The sequence below is a fragment of the Xiphophorus hellerii genome, chromosome 19, assembly GCF_003331165.1.
Source record: "Xiphophorus hellerii strain 12219 chromosome 19, Xiphophorus_hellerii-4.1, whole genome shotgun sequence".
Taxonomy (NCBI): Eukaryota; Metazoa; Chordata; class Actinopteri; order Cyprinodontiformes; family Poeciliidae; genus Xiphophorus; species Xiphophorus hellerii.
In genome coordinates this window covers 24,818,953-24,837,506 of record NC_045690.1, presented here as the reverse complement: position 1 = coordinate 24,837,506, position 18,554 = coordinate 24,818,953, and the positions used below count along the sequence as shown (strand labels likewise).

At 39.2% G+C, this 18,554-nt stretch overlaps 1 protein-coding gene across 3 annotated transcripts in view; it reads right to left on the bottom strand.

Annotated features, from left to right (window-relative positions):
- The window catches only part of atrn (attractin), a 152,641-nt gene extending 136,368 nt beyond the window's left edge, over positions 1–16,273 (bottom strand). For 2 of the 3 annotated variants that reach the window (XM_032547563.1, XM_032547560.1), the window contains exons 1-2: positions 15,805–16,272; positions 4,562–4,645 (exon numbers count right to left, since the gene is read on the bottom strand). In XM_032547563.1, the coding sequence (XP_032403454.1) occupies positions 4,562–4,645; positions 15,805–16,049 (329 nt within the window). In that variant the 5' untranslated portion in view covers positions 16,050–16,272. Of the gene's footprint in view, positions 1–4,561; positions 4,646–15,804 lie in introns of all 3 variants that reach the window. The other variant, XM_032547559.1, reaches the window with a different exon arrangement.
- Between the last annotated feature and the right edge of the window lie 2,281 nt (positions 16,274–18,554).

Genomic DNA, 18,554 nt, shown 5'->3' with positions numbered 1-18,554 from the left:
CCCCCTTTCCTGTCAGCCTACTTCATGAAAAGGGACTCTAGAGCCCACAAAAAGACCCCCTGGAGGGGTAAAAAAAAAAAAAAAAAAGAAAAACCAATCCTGGTGCAATGCACTGTGTCACCTCCAGTATACTAAATATCGTGGAAAAGTTTAAGCGGTGTGAATACTTCTTAAGACACTACATGCTACTAATGAATGGTGTCACAGTGGGGCATTTAAACATGTCCTGACTATACAGAATGGATTCTCGTTCTCATAATGGAGAGCAAGACATCATGACGTTCATCTTTTGGATTCCCTTTTGATCAGTGGGCGTTTCTTTAGTGCTTGACACATTTATTGGTGTTGATAAATCTGCAGTCTAAGATTTGTGAGCTTAGCCCGTCCAATCCGTCCTCTGGGAAGCTGTTATGCTGACCTAAAACAATAGGCAGTATTGGATTTCTTGCAGTTACTTTGTTCCCAATTTTCATCCATCAGTGTCTGGAAACTATCTCCCTAGCCTCGGCGGATCAGAGCGACGGATTCTGCACATAACTTTTATGAGTTTGCTGTTGTTCCTAGCAAAAGGTTCTGATTTCAGGAGAGGAAAAAAGGCTCATTTTAAAAAATAATTTCAATTAACGGGATAAGAATTGGCTTTAAAGGTATAAAAGAGTTTTAAACTGTTCCTATCTTTATGAAGGACTGACGATTTGGATGGATTCTGTTTTTTCCACCAGATATTGTCCGTATATTAGGTGTCCTTCGGGTACCCGGCTTAATAACTACCGAAGAACAGTACAGCTAACATCCAGCCCTTTGTTGACCCAAATGTGATTGTTCAGCTTCATCACAGGCTACGTTCACACAGCAGGCGAAAGCGACCCAAATCCTAATTTTTTTTTGCCCATATGCGACCTTTAGCTGGCACTTTGTCACTACGGTCTGAATTGCTGTGAAAAATTCTGATCTTTAAAAACAATAAATGCATTTTTTTAAAAAAAATCTGATTTAAGACACTTCCATACGTGGTACTAATCCGATTTGTTTTCTAAATGTCTGCAGTCTGAATTGGCATATCGCATTTGATTCAACTTTTATGTCGTTGGTGTGACGTGTGTCGTAAATTTGCACCAGAGGAAGCCAGACCGAACTGAAAACAATGGCTGAAAAATGTGAATTATGGAATTATGAAAGAAATCCGTGTCACAATCTAACCACTTTGATACATATTCATATACAAATAACTTTTTTTCACAGTTAAGCAAGGTAGGTGGCATCAGCTAAGTCACTCACTCTTAGGCTACCTAGCAACAACCTGTTGAGTAACTTGTGCAACAGCAGTTTCAGGTTTCGCCAGCGTGCTTCATAGCTGCTTAAAAATAAAACATAAAAACCCTGTTTCCAACACCAGTTTGGCAGGATTTCATATATTTAAAACAAATAAAAACTAATCAATAATGATCAATATCGAATGATACGATGAAATTCATATTGTGATACGTTTTTCAGCCATGTCGTTCAGCCCCACTTGACAGCAGCAGATTGTACTTCACCCAGGCTTTAGAGTGGAACCGAGCAGTAGAGAGCCCACCTCCACACGTTGCAAAGAGATTATGTAACCCAAAAAAGACTCCAAACAAGTAAAACTGGAGAAAAACAATCATCCACCCATGGAAGTGTCCATAGTTGTGGGGGAGCCGGTGCTTTTCTCACCAAGTCATCGGCGAGATGCAGGGCGTAGCTTGGATAATTTGCCAAACCATTATAGGGCAAAACAGAGACAGAGAAGGAGAATGCTCACTCTCACTGCTCACACTCAGTAAGGGCAACTAACATGAATGTCACTAATCTGTAGGAAGCTGGAGTATCCAGAGAAACCCCCCCCCCCCCCCCCCCCCCCCCCCCCCACACACACACACACGGAGAAGATACAAAGTCTATGCAGAAAGAACTGAACCGGCTCACCAGAACAAATCATGCAATATTATAACATGTCTATTTATTTAGCACTTTAAAAAAAACAAGTACACATGGTTAACATTGTGCTACCAATGCAGTGTAGTAAGACTGAACTCAGTTTTACTTTATCAAGTCATAAAAAAAACACCAAAGGAAGTAAAGTTAAGTTGAAGAGTAGAGATGAACTGATCAGAAAATATCTGTATCCATCCTGATATTGAAAAAATATGTATATATCAGGTATCGGTGGCTATGTGCCCGGTCCATAAGGACAGATCTATTCAGTCTAATTCTATGCACTGTGATTTCAGTGATGTCATGCTTTATTATTATTTTACATAAGATTTAGAATTCCTAATTGCACTTTCTGAACCATCTGACAGAAAGTTTGTTGCAGTTTGTTTTTGCATGTTTGAACAAGGTAGCCAACTATTGTGTTTGTCATTTTCAGTTTCCTTTTTGTCATTTTCCATTGGCTGTTCTACTCCTAACTGCACTGACTGAACAAATTAAAAATTGTGTTTCATGTTCGACATGAAAAACATGTCAATACACCAACAGCTTCTGAAGCTGTTCTGGTGCAGAGTTAGCAAAAAATAATTCAGTATGTAAGTGTTTTAAAAAATCATTTTAAGTCAATTTTGCGCTGTTTTTCAGTATTCAGTTGGTATCGGCCAATATTAAACTTCAGATATCGGTATCTGAAGAGAGAAAAAAATGGATCACTGCAGGGATTAGTTGACACCATAAGTGACGTCAAACATTAAAAAAAATGTTGATAGCGAGTTTTATTGTTATGTTGTACAGAGCAGAACCACTTCAATGTTGTTTATAGAACTGCCATGCACTACAGGAAGTTTTGGTGACAGTTTCACTTTAAGTTTCTGCTGGCACTGTCTGTCTGCTAGCAAGTTAGAGGCAAATCAGAGTTCTCATTCAGCAGCAGCACGACTGCAGTGCAGGAGCATCAACACAGGCACATAAGGACACACCAGGGCTTTGTGACAACTCCAAATGGATACGTGTTGTTGCATTAAAGTCACAGTGTGGTGCATAATTTTACCTATGGCAGTAATAGGCGCCAATATTGGTAAAGATTCCAAGGACAATATCGGGTGTGATATGTGGTTATTTTCTTCTTTCCCTTGGAGCGAGTATCAACAGAGGAAATGGTGTTCATGTTGTAAGATTATCTGTTCAGTAATGTTTAACTTTTAACAGGGAATCTCTGGACAACCTTTGGTTAATTATGTAATCTAAAACACTTAACATGGGTGAAAATTGGACAGAACTGTTCTACCCCGAAGATATATTCTTGAAAACACAGTTTGTGATTTATGAAATGTTGTTTTCCATCTGTGGAAACAAATAGTGCTCTCTATTGCAGGGACAGTAAAACATTTTAGTTTTAGTCTTTAATGCAGCTTGAATGGTTTACTCTAAGGCAGTGGTCCCCAACCCCCGGGCCGCGGACCGGTACCGGTCCGTGGACCAATTGGTACCGGGCCGCGCAAGAAATAATTAAATATTTCCGTGTTATGTATTGAGTCTGGAAGATCTTTTATTTTGAAAATCCTTTAACCGGATTCTGTCGGTCACGTCTTGCGCAACATTGAGCCCACAAACAGCATCGGTTTCGGTCTCCTCCACCCTCGACCCCCCCCCGGTTTTCTTTTCCAGAAGCGCGCACCCACCCTCCACTGGTCCGCAGCAAATTTGCGAAGTCTTAACCGGTCCGCGGTACTAAAAAGGTTGGGGACCACTGCTCTAAGGTAAATCAACCATTGAAATTGTCTCTTTTTTCCCCCATAAAAAGTAGAATTATGTCAAATTACAAACTGTGTTCTAAAGAATCTGACCCAGTTCCAGTGAGATTTTTTCATTTTCAGTAGTAGTTGTTCTGCTGAAGACACACCTTATGATTTCACCCATGATACCCAGTTGGGAAAGGTTTGCACTAGTGCACATTTTTGATGGTTTTACTATTATTTTAAGACAAATTGTGACATATTTGACATTTAGAGCACTCTTTAGTATCCTATATTTGTGATTAGCACAGCTAGCATGACTATAATTCAAAAACATATTCATACTACAGAAGTGCGACAAATGGATTTTATAGATTAATGAAATTTTCTGTTTTTATGCTTATTTCATTTTTTGAAAATTGGGATTTTTTTTAATCACCAACTACCATCGCCACAATCATCTGCCATCTGGTGTTAACTCGGACTTTAAATTTAGGAATAAAAGCACATAAAAAAAAGGTTACAATTTCTTTTTCATCCAAAAAACAAAATTGATTAAAAACAGATTTGATATGAAAAAACATCAGATTTTATTTTTAGGCCATATTAAGCTTTCACATGCTCTCATATTACAGCTCCCTACTTTAATGTATCATATTGTAGTTTTATGTAAAGAACCAAAATTGAGTCTCAAGAATCAATCCAAAGGCATGCCACATTTGCAGATATTTTTTTTGAAAACAGTTTGAAAACTGTATCATTTCCTTAAAATGTGGCAAAACAAAACAAAAAAAGTTCAAATGATAGGAGTATTTTGTTCAGGCGCTGTGGCTGCTGGTCTGATGGTAGTGAGTTTGCTCTGTACTTACTGTCCCTCGATAAGCCAGGTGCACTTGGTTTTGTACTGATAGTTTCCTGGGCCATCAGTCAGGTAACCAGACGGTCCTGTGAGCCTAGAGGAGAAATGAGACAGAAAGAAAGAACAAATTTAAATCCACAAATACACTTATAAACAAATTTGACTTTGTAATTTAGCGCCTTAAAATTGGGCCTCTGTCTTTTTAAGAAGCTCCAGTTCTTTCTGAAACTCCACCTTCAGGATTCATTAATCGATGATTAATGAATCATTAATCATTGATTAATGAATCGTTTATTCAGGAAGTTATCATGGCTCCTCTATTAACTCTTACACAAAATTTTTTTACCAACGTTGCACTGAGAAGTAGCTCCTATAATGAGCTCAGCAGATCATAAGTTCCACCAGGTGTTTGCTAATTGCTGCTGGCTAGTCTGAAGGAGGCAAGAGGGGAAGGGCTGCTCTGTGAGGCGGAAGCCTGAAAGGTTGGGAACCGCAGCTCAGAGGAGGAGCTGCGTCTCGAAGGTGGAGCTAGAACCACCCAGGTGTTTTGCACAGCTGAATGGTTGCCATGGAAATGAAAGAATTTCTCAAACATGGACAAAAGAATCAAGGCAACATTCAGGTATGTTTGTAATGAGGGAATAACTTAATAATATGATGTAAAGCTCAACGATGTCAATTTTACATGGTACTAAAAGTAATAAAATTGCATAAGAAAAATGTTTAACCAAAAGCTACAAATAGTTCCACATTTCGACAATTGTGCATATCTGTCACAATAGGCTCTTTGCACGTAAGGCGCTGATGTCACATCCGCATGAGCGAAATGCGGCTTTCGCTTCCGCTTTGAATTATAATGACAGCTAGAAAAGACAAAGTCGTATTTCAGAAGCAACTAAAGCAATACTACGAACATTGTTGTCTTCCTAATATAATGGGCTTTTAAGTTTTCATGGATTTCCAAACGGTCCTGAATTAAGAAGACGGTGGCTTTTAAATATTTGTCGCTACCAGGTAAATTAAACTTTGCTGTAACGCCTCGTAGCAAAGTTTGCAGCCTTCACGTCACTCCTGATCAGCTTCTTCAGCCCAAAACCACCGGGGGGAGACGAATGGTAAATAAAGGAACCTCCTGTGTTATTTCCATGGAATCACATCTGTATTCAGCCTGAAAGAGCGAGTTTATGGGAACGAGAGAGCAGACCAGAGCCAGGCAGCCGAGCAACTGATCTGCCTGTACACACTGCTGTAAACACCGTCCTATTTGAGCTCTTCACAAGAAGCATGCAAAACTAATAAAGCGAAGTAACACGGAGACCTTAGGGAACACGGCCATATTTTTCTAAAAGCAACAACTCTGAACTTGAACAGTCAGCTGAACTAGAACTCTGACACCAGAGCTGCTCTACTGTTAAGCTATGGGCTTGTTGTTCCTCAGGCTTCAGAAGCAAAAAGCCTGAACCTTAATCTCCCCCATTACTTGGTCTCTGACACTAACGACCATAAACAAGTATAATATACTTGAAAATAAGTACAAAATAAGGTAAAAACATTTCTGTTAGAATGGATTAAAAATGTTTAGATACTTAAGTAGTACATTTTTATAATGAAAATGTCCAAGAATATTGCCTACTAGCATAAGCTAAAGCTAATGTTAGCCACAAAGTTTAAGAAAGTAAAACTCACTTTCATATCCGTGAATGCATAACGAGGCGTACATCTTAAAACCTTTCTCCAGCTTACTTGTTGGAGCTTCGGATTGATGTACAACATTAATTGTTACCTTTGGCAAGTTTGCTAGCACCTAGTATAAAATGCCATCTTCAATAGACTGGAAGCGACCGAGCCGCGTTCCCTGAACGCGGAAGCTGACATGCAAAGAGTCAATACAGATTTAAAAAAAAAACAAAAAAAAAACTTTGCACTGTTGCGCAAGAGTTGGCCAGCAGATCAATGAGTTCAGGTAAACACCAACTTCTGCTGCCACACGTCACTTCAGGCAGCAGATGAGTGAGCAACAGAGTGAGTAAAGATGATTAAACCTCATGGCAAATTACAGGAGGCCATGACACAAACGCTGGTAATTGTACAGTACGGCCTGTTGTTGCCAGCAGAGGGAAGCTCGCCCGCTCTGGGGAGCGAGAGAGAGTAATCATTAACAACAGCGAGCCCACCGACGCGCCCCAGACCGTTGTTTTCCACAACAGTCTCACCTTAAGGTCAGCAGAGTCGGCCGAGCCGAGAACACGCATCGACTGCTGAGCCGCGCGACTCGGCCCAAAGATTACACCTCCATCCTCAAGAAACCTCAGAAACCAGATGTTATTCTGACAGATCTCGCAAGATTTAGAGGATATGCTTCTGGAAACCAAAGAAACTTTGGTAGCTCCAGCCATGTGTGTTGTGAAAGATTACTTTATTCATATCTAGGCAACAAGTGCGCTGCAACCTCTTGTTTGTGAAAGGTTTCCTAAAGCCACAAAGGGACAGGTCAACACTTGCAGGCGGTTGTTTGGGTTGGGAGGCTCAAAGTCCATTGGCAAGGGTGTTTTTAAGAGAATGCCAAACATATGACAGTGCTGCACTAAACGCTACCATGGTGTATCTTGTGACAAACATTGTAGATGCAAACATAAAAGAAAGGGGGAGTAGAATTCCAAGAAAATCTCACAAAAAAATTCTGATTAATCTCAGAACATTTCTGTTTTTTCTCTGAATTTTCTCCTCTTTAAAAAAAAAAAAGTGGTCGCAGTATCTGCAGTAGTTATAAGAAGGCCTGTCATGATAATAAATTTAGTCAGGCGATTAATTGTCCCAGAAGTTATTGCAATAAACAATAATATTGTCATTTTGAGGTCATTTTCAGTTAGTAATTATAATAATGGCACAATAATGTAAGTAAAACCAATCAAAGATAAGAAAGAAAAGCTTTAAAGAACATCCAACACCGCAACTGAAAAAGTCTCCAAAATAAAAAGAATTAAAATGGAGTATTGAAATTGTATTTCCAAAAATAACAATCATTCACTCAGGACAAGGAAAACACAGCAAAAGTGTTTTCCTAATGTTTCTCAAAATTTCGGCTGTTGTCCAAAGGGAAATGATCACACTCATTTTAATTAATCTTGCAATTAATTGATTTATTTCTTATTGTGACAGCCTCAGTTATAAGTCCTAAATAACCACAGAGAGAACAAATTCCTGCTGACGGTTCGGGTTGGTATCACAGGTTCACAGCTTACCAACTGCTTTGAGAGAGCAGGTAAAGATGCGAGCATCAGTTCAGCGGTTAGCCGGTAATCACAGCTCTCCGGGGCATACAGGGACTCCCAGCCAGCAGACAAGCTGAGCTCCTTCAAACGGAAAGCAGCTTCAGACACTCCTGATCCCAACGTGCCACACAGCTGCTTTAACACCTTTCTTGTCACTTATTTTTAAAAAAACAAAATTTCTACCAACAGATTGCTCAACAATACATGTGATTTCTCCACATTTTGATACATTAAAAAAAAAACTGTAGCCAGAAAATATTGGCGAATTTATACTACACTGGATGATGCCATCAGCTGCTAGCAGACGCTGCTAATCCACTTCATTTGCTTTTGCCAGATGGTTTGAACTTTCTCCTTTGCTCTTTCGATCCATGAAGCCTCTTTTCCAACTCCTTTGCCATTTGAGGTAAATGTTACATCCATGAAACCAAATTAAAATCAATTTATGTTTGTATCATGAAAAACACAAATTTATATATACTGTATATATATATATACACACACACACACATTACATTATTACTTTGCTAAGTACTAACGCTAACTAGAAAAAAATTATGAAACCTGCTTTATCTACTTTCACTTTACATCAAGAAAAACTCAGATATTGAAGAATTGCATGTTGTGGTGCCTTAAACAGGACAAAACACAACCACAGTTGTAATCAGTACACAAAATCTGATATGACAGCAATTAAACAGTTTGTCGACTCATCAGCTTTGGATGACCCACTTAACTTTAACTGAGTCAGCTAACCAATACAACATGTACTGCTTTGGATGGGAATTGAGAGGTAGACTGCATGGTAAGCTACTAGCTAGTACTGCAATACATGGTTAATTATTAGTGAAATTAATTTATTTAGACTAGTTTAAGATTCTTTTTTGTTTTTAGATTAAGTTGAGAAAGCACAATTTTCAGATGCCATCGTCTCCAACTCAACATTGGCTTTCTGCTAAATATTTGCAGCATCTTAATCAAATTAACACACGAGGTTAAAATCTTAGACAAATTTAAAACCTCCATATTAAGGCCACCCTGAAATTTCAGTGCCAGATTTTAAATGCAGTTCTTATAAACCATAAATGAAGGTTCAGAATTATAAAAGCCAACCTTCCAAACACTTCTGCTAATTAGAAACATTTTAGTGTGACCTTCATTTATTTGGAAACGATCTTGTCTTTTCATACCATTCACAACCAAAACTTAATCTGAGTTTGGAAATTCAATCATTTCATTTGGTTTTGCCTGGAATGTTCAAAACTTCAATTAGTTGGGGTCCGCAGATGAATCTGAACCATGACAGCAACTGATGCCCTGAATGAATTAATGTTCTTCTGTCAATGCAATATGTCCCAGCTTTCGAAAGCGTCAATGCGATAAAAGCACTGTTTATAACATTTTACAACCATGTGGCGGTAAATATTCAATGAAGTGGCCCTTTTACATTTTTACAGTGGCTGTGAATGCAACAGATATGATAAGATCACTAGTGCCACTCCCAAGGCATGACGTCATGCCTTGGGAGTGGCATGGTGGCAAAATAAGGCTATTGCGAATTCCTGATCTAGAAGGCTATATTGGTTCCAAAACCAGCTTCTGAGCTGATTAATGATAGGCCAACCCTTTTATCATCTGCCGTATCAGAAGTTTCAATCAGAAGTCAAGTTCAGCTATATGTAATACAGCTTGGTGTGAAGTTAGATTACAGAAAATTGTCAAAAAAGAAAAAAAGTCAGTGCATCTACAGCTATTGTATGCCAACCATTTTTTCTTGCTAATATTTTCTGGAAAGAAAGTACGAATCGCGACTGACCAGCCTCAGCATGCTTGTTACAGTCTAACAAAGACTAAAGCTAGCCTATTCAGGACTAAAGCTAGCCTATCTGCGCTAACAGGCAGCAGAGAAATACAGCAATCCAATAGGTGATCGCATTTTGCATTAAAGATAACGCTAAAGTGTTCTCTTTTTGTCACAATATTTAATAATCCCCTGATGTTAGTAAATATACCTTATGATAATAGTTGCATTTTTCTGAGTTCAAATAGTTAGCATGCTAGCACATCAGTTTCTGTTTGTGTATTATAAGCCTGGCGGGCCACCAGGATTTACCTGCCAGGCTAAGCATCATTTGTTTATCCATTTTTAAAAAATTTATTTTATAAACCTGTAACAGTGATAGAAAAGGCAGGGGATGATGGTAGGTTTCTAGCTGTATGTTCTGCCCCTAACAAAGTCAACTATGAAACTTACCGTTAGCATACATATAGCAGATTAGAACCACAACCCTGAAGCCATAGCAGGCTAGCTGAAACTTTGTTTCTTTTAAGTGTCCTGCAAGAAACGACATTTTCATAAATTCTACAAGTGCAAAACTCTTTCAGCTCATCGCGCTGGTACGCGGTTACACATTACATTAGAAAGCCAAAGAATCAGAGTTAGTGTCCGTAAGTGAACACACGTCAGAGGCTTACACTGGCTCTATGTTGCAGAGACAAGGACCTTATTCACAAATCTGTCCGTCCGCAAAAGAATAGCAACTCAAGACCTCAATCTGTCTAAAAAGAGTACTCTTTACAAAACCATCTCGTACTAATAAAAATGCCATGGCTTGCCCTTGGGAGTGCTTTTTGGCTCCAACCAAGAAGGACAGAGCCGACTACTGTTGCTATAATTTATCATTTAATTGGCTCAGCCTTTGGGTATCAACATTACAAGCAATAATTATGGCTACAACTTGGAGTTAAACTAATAAAAGCAACACAGGAAACCATCTAAAGCAGCAAAAATGTATTCTAAGAGTCTGGGTTCCTGAGCCTTGTATGGTAGCATTGTCTGCATGCTAAATACAGACACAGACAGCAGGCTCCCCTCTGAAAACCCACCAGTTTTTAAATCAACGCCACTGATAAAACACATAGTGGGAAAAACACAGAGTTTACCCTTCCACTTGGAGATAATTAACCTGACTAAAATAGGTATATAATGAACATAGACTGCAAATGTGGCCTGTACCAAATAAATTGGCTAGCTTAGTCTGATAGACTTTCCATGGGGGAGTGTGTGCCGTGCATTTCTAGGTTCTTATTGGGAATTCAGTCACAACATCAACACTTTAGTGGCTAGGAAGAACTAAAAGTTTCTGAACAGGAGTGAAGGGGAATTTTCATTGATTTTTTCCTACAAAGCACACAGCAAAGGAACAGAAAGTTCAAAAACTGATTTTAGAGCCATGGAGCATCAAGTTCAGATTTTCACATTGAGTCGCTCAGTCCCATTTTGTTTTGGCAAACTGGGCAACAGGTGGGCATATAACTGGCTAAAATGCACTGATAGTGTAACGTTTGAGATGCCTTGAAAAATTACCTGACGATTGGTACTGACCAATCCTAATCGGTGATTGGCTAGTCAGGAGATTGAAAAAAAAAAAAAGAGCCAATCTATTTTCAGATCAGTGAATGCCTGTACCTAAACTAAGAGGTGCTGGTAACAACACTCTTCAGTGTGGATGACTTCAGTGTGACAAAGCTACTGACTTTAATTGAGAGTGAGGTCTTTAAAAATTAAGCGAGACAAAGCACAGAAATGTGAGAATTATTTTACAATCAAAGGTCAACTTTAAAGCGAGAGTAAGACCTTAGCAACATTGTTCCGTTTTATATTTTAAAGAGTCCATCTCAAAGTTTATGATGAATTAAGAACATTTGTGGGAAACGCTGCAGATGTAGAGGAACTAGAGGAACAAGTTTAAATAGAGAGAAAGTACAAGTTGTAGGTAATCCTCTAGTTTAGCATTAACACAAACCACCAGAAGTGCTATTAAATCATAAGTATAACAATGAAATCCTATTTAACTGCAGAGCTACATAATACCAGCTGCTCTCTTCAAACACTAATGTAACCGCTAGTGCTAATTTAAATCAAATTTATGATCAACCGTTACAGAAAAGCAATATTAGACTGCTGTATAAATTTTGTATCTATAAATAATAAAATTGATTTTATAGCTTATTTCGATTTTTGGCCTATCATGTTGTTTGGTAAGCATGTTTTACAGCTTCTATTTATTTAGACTTTTGATTCAGATCAACTCTGACAGAACATTAGGGCCAAGTCGAGATTTATCTTACTTTTAATAAGAATAAAGTCATAATATTAAAAGGATACAATCATAACGACACAAGAATGAAGTTGTACAACAATAAAATCAGAATATTATGAGAATAGTCTCCATAGGACCAGTAATATTAGGAAAATGAAGTAGTAATTTTATGAGAACAAAAAAATAAAATTAAATGAGGAATGTTGAGAAACTTGTGAAGATATACTTTGCTGTCAGTTTTACAGGTAGAGAAATACTTAATCTTTTAACACCTCAATATTAAATTACTGTCAGTAGCAGCACTTTGAAGCGATTGTGAAAACAACTGAGCCTGTTTTGAAAGAGCGACACAGAGGGAGTTGGTCTATAGAAGCTTTTTATCCTCAAACAACTTTTTTCACTTCTTCTTTCTTCTGGTAAAACTGCATCTTTATTCTGCTAATATTACGACTACACTCTTAATTAAACAAAAATTTGCCATTGTACAACTCACAGAAGGGATGACTGAGATAAAAGACAATTTAAAAAATATATTTTCCGTCTCTTGAAATAGGAAATCGGACCTGATATGAAAAAATGTTAGATTTTATTTTTAACCCATCTCACCCAGCCCTACTTATATTTAAACAAAGGGAATTATGCTGCAACTTTTTTTCCCCCCCCGCTGCGTTTGTCAGTACAGATTACCAACAAGGTTACGCTTGGATCGTAACCTGTGGGATTTTATCACAGCTTTCAATGACGCAGTTTGCTTCAAATCATTGATTTGTTTTACTGTCAACCTTTGATTGTAATGACAAATACCAATGTCTCTTTGGGTTGTAAATGTTAATTAACGCGCAAAATAGACATCGAAACTATTCTGTTGCCTTTCAGGGTTCCGAGCGACAAATCTGAATCGGTTATGGCAGGCTAGCGCTTTATGAATACTAGACATGAGAAACTGGCAAATAGAATTATGCTGTCAGATAAATGAAAAAATTCCATTAAAAAAAAAAAAAAGGGCCACGAATCCAAGATTGTGGTTTACCAAACCCCTCGTGCTGGTGGTCTTGAGCATGTAGAGTTTCAGCCATGTTTCTTTTCTTTTTTTTTTTATTATTTTCCTTTGTGTAAGCACGACCAAAGGCAAACCGCTCCGTCCAGACAGCGCCGACCCTCACATGTGCTCAGCAACTGGCTGGGCTTCCTTTTCGTCGTCCAACTGCTGAGCCACACGCAGCAGAACATGGCATGGCTTACACGGGTTCAACTTTACAGCCTAACAGGCTGGCAATGTGCTGAGGCAGCATGACACGAGGCAACAAATTAAACCCAAGGAAAGATGGCGCCCACGCTGACTCGCCGCTTAGCCGGTGAAGACGCGCCAACTCGCTGCAAAATCAGGAAGATCGGCTTCCGCGCTCGACTCCATTCAGGGTCCAGAGGAGGTAAACGAGGGGAAGAGTCATCTTTTACTCTGCCGCTCGTTTGTGTCGAATCGGTGGGATGATGTTCAGAGAGGCGCAGTGCTGTCCAGAGCAGTCGGTAATATGATCAGCACTCGGTTAGGCTAAGTGAAGCTGTCATCAAGTGATGCAGATTGGGGTTTTTTCCTCCTCTCAGTGAAACCGTAATGTACTTTTTACTGCTCTTAAAAAAAAAAAAAAAATTAATGTGTTTACATTCCTGCTGGTATTTGCACAGTCTTATATTTTTACTACTTTTTTTTTTATTAAGAAATTTATGTAATATCAAAGTAGAAAGTACATAGTGTAGTACATTACATTTTCACTCACTTTTAATAAAATTTCCACTTCTGTTTTTCTGCACTGGTATATGCTGTATTGTAAATAGACTTGTTTTTTAAACTTCAAAACACATGAATATCATGTACTTTTTTTTTATTTTGGAAAAGTGAACCGACATTCCTTGGATCATGAGTCTGATTTTCCTGTTTCCAAGAACTGCTCAGTATTTTCTCTTATAGTCTTGTACAGTATATTATGATTTGTTACTTTTAATGTAGGTTTTTACATACATTGCTTTTAACACTTTTGCAACTTTTTTTGTGTGTGAACTATTCTATCTCATGCTGCCGTTACACTTGAATTTCCCCTTTTTGGGACAATAAAAGGCTGTTTTTTATTTTTTTTTAAACTAGTGATCCAAAAGGGAAGTCAACTCTATTCTGCTCTGTTCTACCACGATGATATGAGAGGACGTTAAGATGGAACTGTCGTATCCCACATCCTACACTGGGGACAATTTGCGAGCGTTTCCTGTATTTACCACCACATTATGAACTGCAACCCGCAGCTGTTTCCACACAGTTCAAAGGCTTTATCGTCAGGTAAATATTGTCCAAACAGAACGCGAGTAAGCCGGACGCAACAAATCAATTAATCGCACGACGACGTCAAAACAAGCGAGGTCGTTTCCATTCGTAAAATTGTTTTTCTTTCTACCAAAAAGCTGGATGGTGTTTTGGTCTCAACTTGGTGTTTTTTTTTTAAGGGCAATTTTGTTTACAGACTCAAGGATACACTTATTCATTTTGGATATTTAACATGTCTTCCAGTTTCAGTGTGAAATGTTTGTCAGAAATTAACGTTTACTGATCTTTCATAGGGCATACTTGCATTGTTATACCATTACCGTTATATGACTTCAAAACAACAATATCATCGTTCATCACAATAACTTCAATTTTACGGGCCAGCAGAATCTGTTACCGTGGCAGGCCTAAATGCTCACTCCCTTTAATGACAAGGTTTTTAAGTATTATGTACGTGTCTGGAGGCCTTTAGACCATACTTATTTTTTCTTCAGCTTTCTTCAGATGGAAATTGGAAGAAGTCACATCAGTGCCTTGATAAAGTTTCTCTACTTTTTTTACATGTTATGTTACAAAGCCAATCTTTTTAGAGTGTCACGCGACAGACCGAGTTATAACTTGACTTAATCGAATAATTTTGAAGAACAAAAGGGAAATCGTTTACAAAAATGTTCGCGTTTAGATTTAGTCTTGATGAGGTGCTTTCTAGAATCATCTTTCTCTGCCGTTACAGCTGCCTACCTCTTAGGGAAGATCTCCATCAGCTTTGCACATCTAATAAAAATTTCAATTTTTCGCCCTTTGCAAAAGGAGCGCATTAATCAGCGCAGCAGTGTATCTTGGAGATGAAAGCATCATGCTATGGGTTAGGCGTTGATGGAAAGACAAATTAAGCCAAATAAAGAGAAATCCTGGGGGGGTTAAAAAAAAGTCTTATAGAAAGTATGAGACTTCAGACATATAACCAGACTAGTCAAGAAGAGTTTAGATGCTTGAAAATTGATGTTCAGCATTAGCATCTTTTCAGCTGTGAAAAGATGCTAATGTGTGGATAGACACATTAGCATTAGTTCACCCAAAGTATGTGCAGCCGCAAACTCCAGTGAAAGATGACTGTGCAGATGTACAGATGTCATGTTTGTCCCCCTGATTTTTATGTGTAAAAAAAAAAAAACGAACAAGAACTAATGTTCTTACAGCTTCTTTGCACTTCATAGGTTCATACTCTTGAGGTTTGTGGTTGTGATATTTTAAAGCTTTGATATTTTTAGTACGTTGAATTAACAGCCTGCATAAATACCCATCAAAGAAATTTTGATTTAGACTTAAAGAGGACAATTTTCAGCGGAAAGCCTGGTTGGTGAGAAAATTTGTATCCAGTCGAAATTACTTTTGAACTAATTTTCTCTCATTGCCTTTGAAGTTTCACATCAGTCCCTGTGTTGTAGTAGTGGCAGAAACTGTAGCAGTAATAGTAAAGCGCTGTGCTACTTCTAACGAAAAGCAAACCACCGGAACCGGCCCCAGTGATGAAACCAGCGGTATGCTGTGCTCGGTGTACCTGAATCGCCCTCCGCAGTGCTGGCATTGGTCCCCGACCCAGCCGGGGAAACACACACAGCTGCCCGTAGCGGTGTTACACTGTCCGTTCATACACGGTTTGTCGCATTCCTTCGCCTCGGTGAGACCCGGCAGCCCGGACAGCAGCACGACGGCCGAGAGCAGCAGCGCGGTTGTGAGCATCAACCAGCTCCGGCCGGGGCCAGAGCCGGAGCCCGAGCAGGCCCACCGCGTCGCCCCGTACATTCTCTCACAAAAGATGGCTGCTTGAGGCAGGCGGTCCGCCGCTTCGGGGGATAACCACCCAGGGAGCCGTCAGTCTGCGTGGGCTCCTTCTTTATCGCCGCGGTTGTAGCGTTTCCCTGGAGGTAACAGCGGAGGCTCTTCGCTGAAGGAAAGGCTTCGCTGGTTACTTAGTTCCCATCATTTCAGCGGCTGTTTCCCAGCGCCGCACCGAGCCGCATATTGACGTCCAGAAGTGACGTTATGGCGACGGAAATGCGCAACGCAGCGTCCGTGGCCTGGAACCTTTATTTTGAAAACTGGTAATAAATCCCGCCTCCTCAGGCTGGTATCTCCGCTGTGAATCTCGGTGTCATTTCTCACATCATTTTAATTTATTTGTTGTAAAAAGTTTACTTGTACAATTTTATTCTGTTCATTTGCACTCTTGCATTGCTCGTTCATATGAACACCATTCACTCTTTCAAACTCATAAAATACAAAGTCAAACGTATGAGATAAAGTCATAATTGATAACAGGTCATAATTATGAGATACAAAGTCATAATTTAGACATTCAACTCGGTAGTTTTGAGATTATGCTGTTGATGTTCAGTTAAAAAAAACATGCAGTTGACGTGAATGAGTCCTGCATTTCAAATATTTTAGTTTGAGAAGGTCTTCAAGCTAAAATGTTTAATGGCTTACAGTTTCATGTAAACACTAACGTTTCACATTCAAATAACGTATGCTTAGGCTACATATTATAATGTTATATTTTATTAGGTATTGTTTGTAACTGTCGCGAGTTGGAGGGAGATCTGATTTCTCAAGACCACGGGATGTTTCACAGGAAGTCATTTAACAACTGGGAAAGAAATAAGTAGCTGTTGGACAAAATCATTTAACAATTATCATACAACGCTATTATACAGACATAAAAACATCTGGTAAAGCCATATGTTTTATCACTTGTCATTTTGTGCTGCCTTTTTATTTTCAATTATTTGTAAAAACAAAACACACACACAAAAAAAACAGTTTCAACAATTAAATTTTTCCTGAAGGTAGGGCGTGCCGTAGCGGTTAGCTCGACCCATATTTGGAGGCCTTGAGTCCTGGACGCGGCCGTCGCGGGTTCGACTCCCGACAATATTTGCCTCATGTCTTCCCCCCTCTCCTTCCCAGTTTCCTGTCAGCCTACTGTTGTATAAGGGACACTAGAGCCCACAAAAAAACACCCCCTGGAGGGGTAAAAAAAAAAAATTTCCTGAAGGTATATTGATTCCAGCTTATGACTAATGCGAAGTTCTTTTCAAGTTAGAACAAAGAAAGTTGGTGGAAGAAGAAGAATTGTGAGTTCATCTGAAAGGCAGTGGGTTTGTGTTTAGCTGATCAAAAAGAAAACATAAAGCATAATCAGATTTAGAGGCTGATATAACAGACTCACTTGATGAGCAGAATATTGCAGATAAAACTACCTCTTTTGTAGTTTTTCCCCTAACAACCAATCAGAAGAACAGCAGCAGCAGTGACTCAGACAACCCCGGCAGAAATGCCAAACAAGCTTCGACACATTCCCCTCGTCGCTCTCAGGTTCGCTCTCCGCTGACAGGATCCAAAGCACCAGGCAGGGTTGGTGTCAGATACATTTATGGCCAGCAGTGTCCATGTGCGCCTTCGCAAACTGAAATCTGTCATTTTTTATATTTCTTGTGAAGTAATTGTCTTCCTCCAGACAACCCACAGTCCTGCAGCTCCGTTATTCTCTTCAAGACATCTCGGCTGATTTCTTTTGACTTTCCCACCGTTACAAAACAAACAAACAAAAAAAGCATGGCGTTCTAGGTGTGGAATTAAAACACATCCACAGGTGTGACTCCAGCTAACTCAAATGTGTTGACTAACCTATCAGAAGTTTCCAAAGCCACATCATCATCATCTGGAGTTTCCCTTATTGTTTAAAGAGATAGTAGAGTAGAATAGAAATATCTTTTATTGTCCCCACTGGGGAAAGTTCAGGTGCAACAGCAGCAAAGTGACACGCAATTGAGTCTTGTAGCTTCACACAAAGATAAAAGTATAAAAATACCAAGTAATATATATGTATAATTTGAATAAAGGGTCAAGGGTTGCATTATTTTGACATGGGAGGCTTGAGGGGAAGAAAGCAAACAAGCTGTCATGTTTGATGTTTTATGAAGGACCTTTGCACAAAGACCACACCTGATAAGAGAAAGACATTAATCGTCCCTCGCAGTAATCAGACTGCAAATGAGCAGAGAGAGAATGGGGGGAAAGACATAACAAAGGGGTCAAAGGTCAGGATTTGAACCTCCGATGGCTCAGTCAAAAGTAATATTTCTGTATTTGAGGCACCAGCGTAGCCCCAGGTAACAGCCCCACTGGCACAAACAAAGCCTGGTTTTTGAAGTAATGGTCTTTTGTCTGTGGGTTTACACAGTTGGTGAGCTGAACTGAATGTTTACTCTGTGTCCTTAACGTGTCCTCGATTAACCTCGAGCTTAA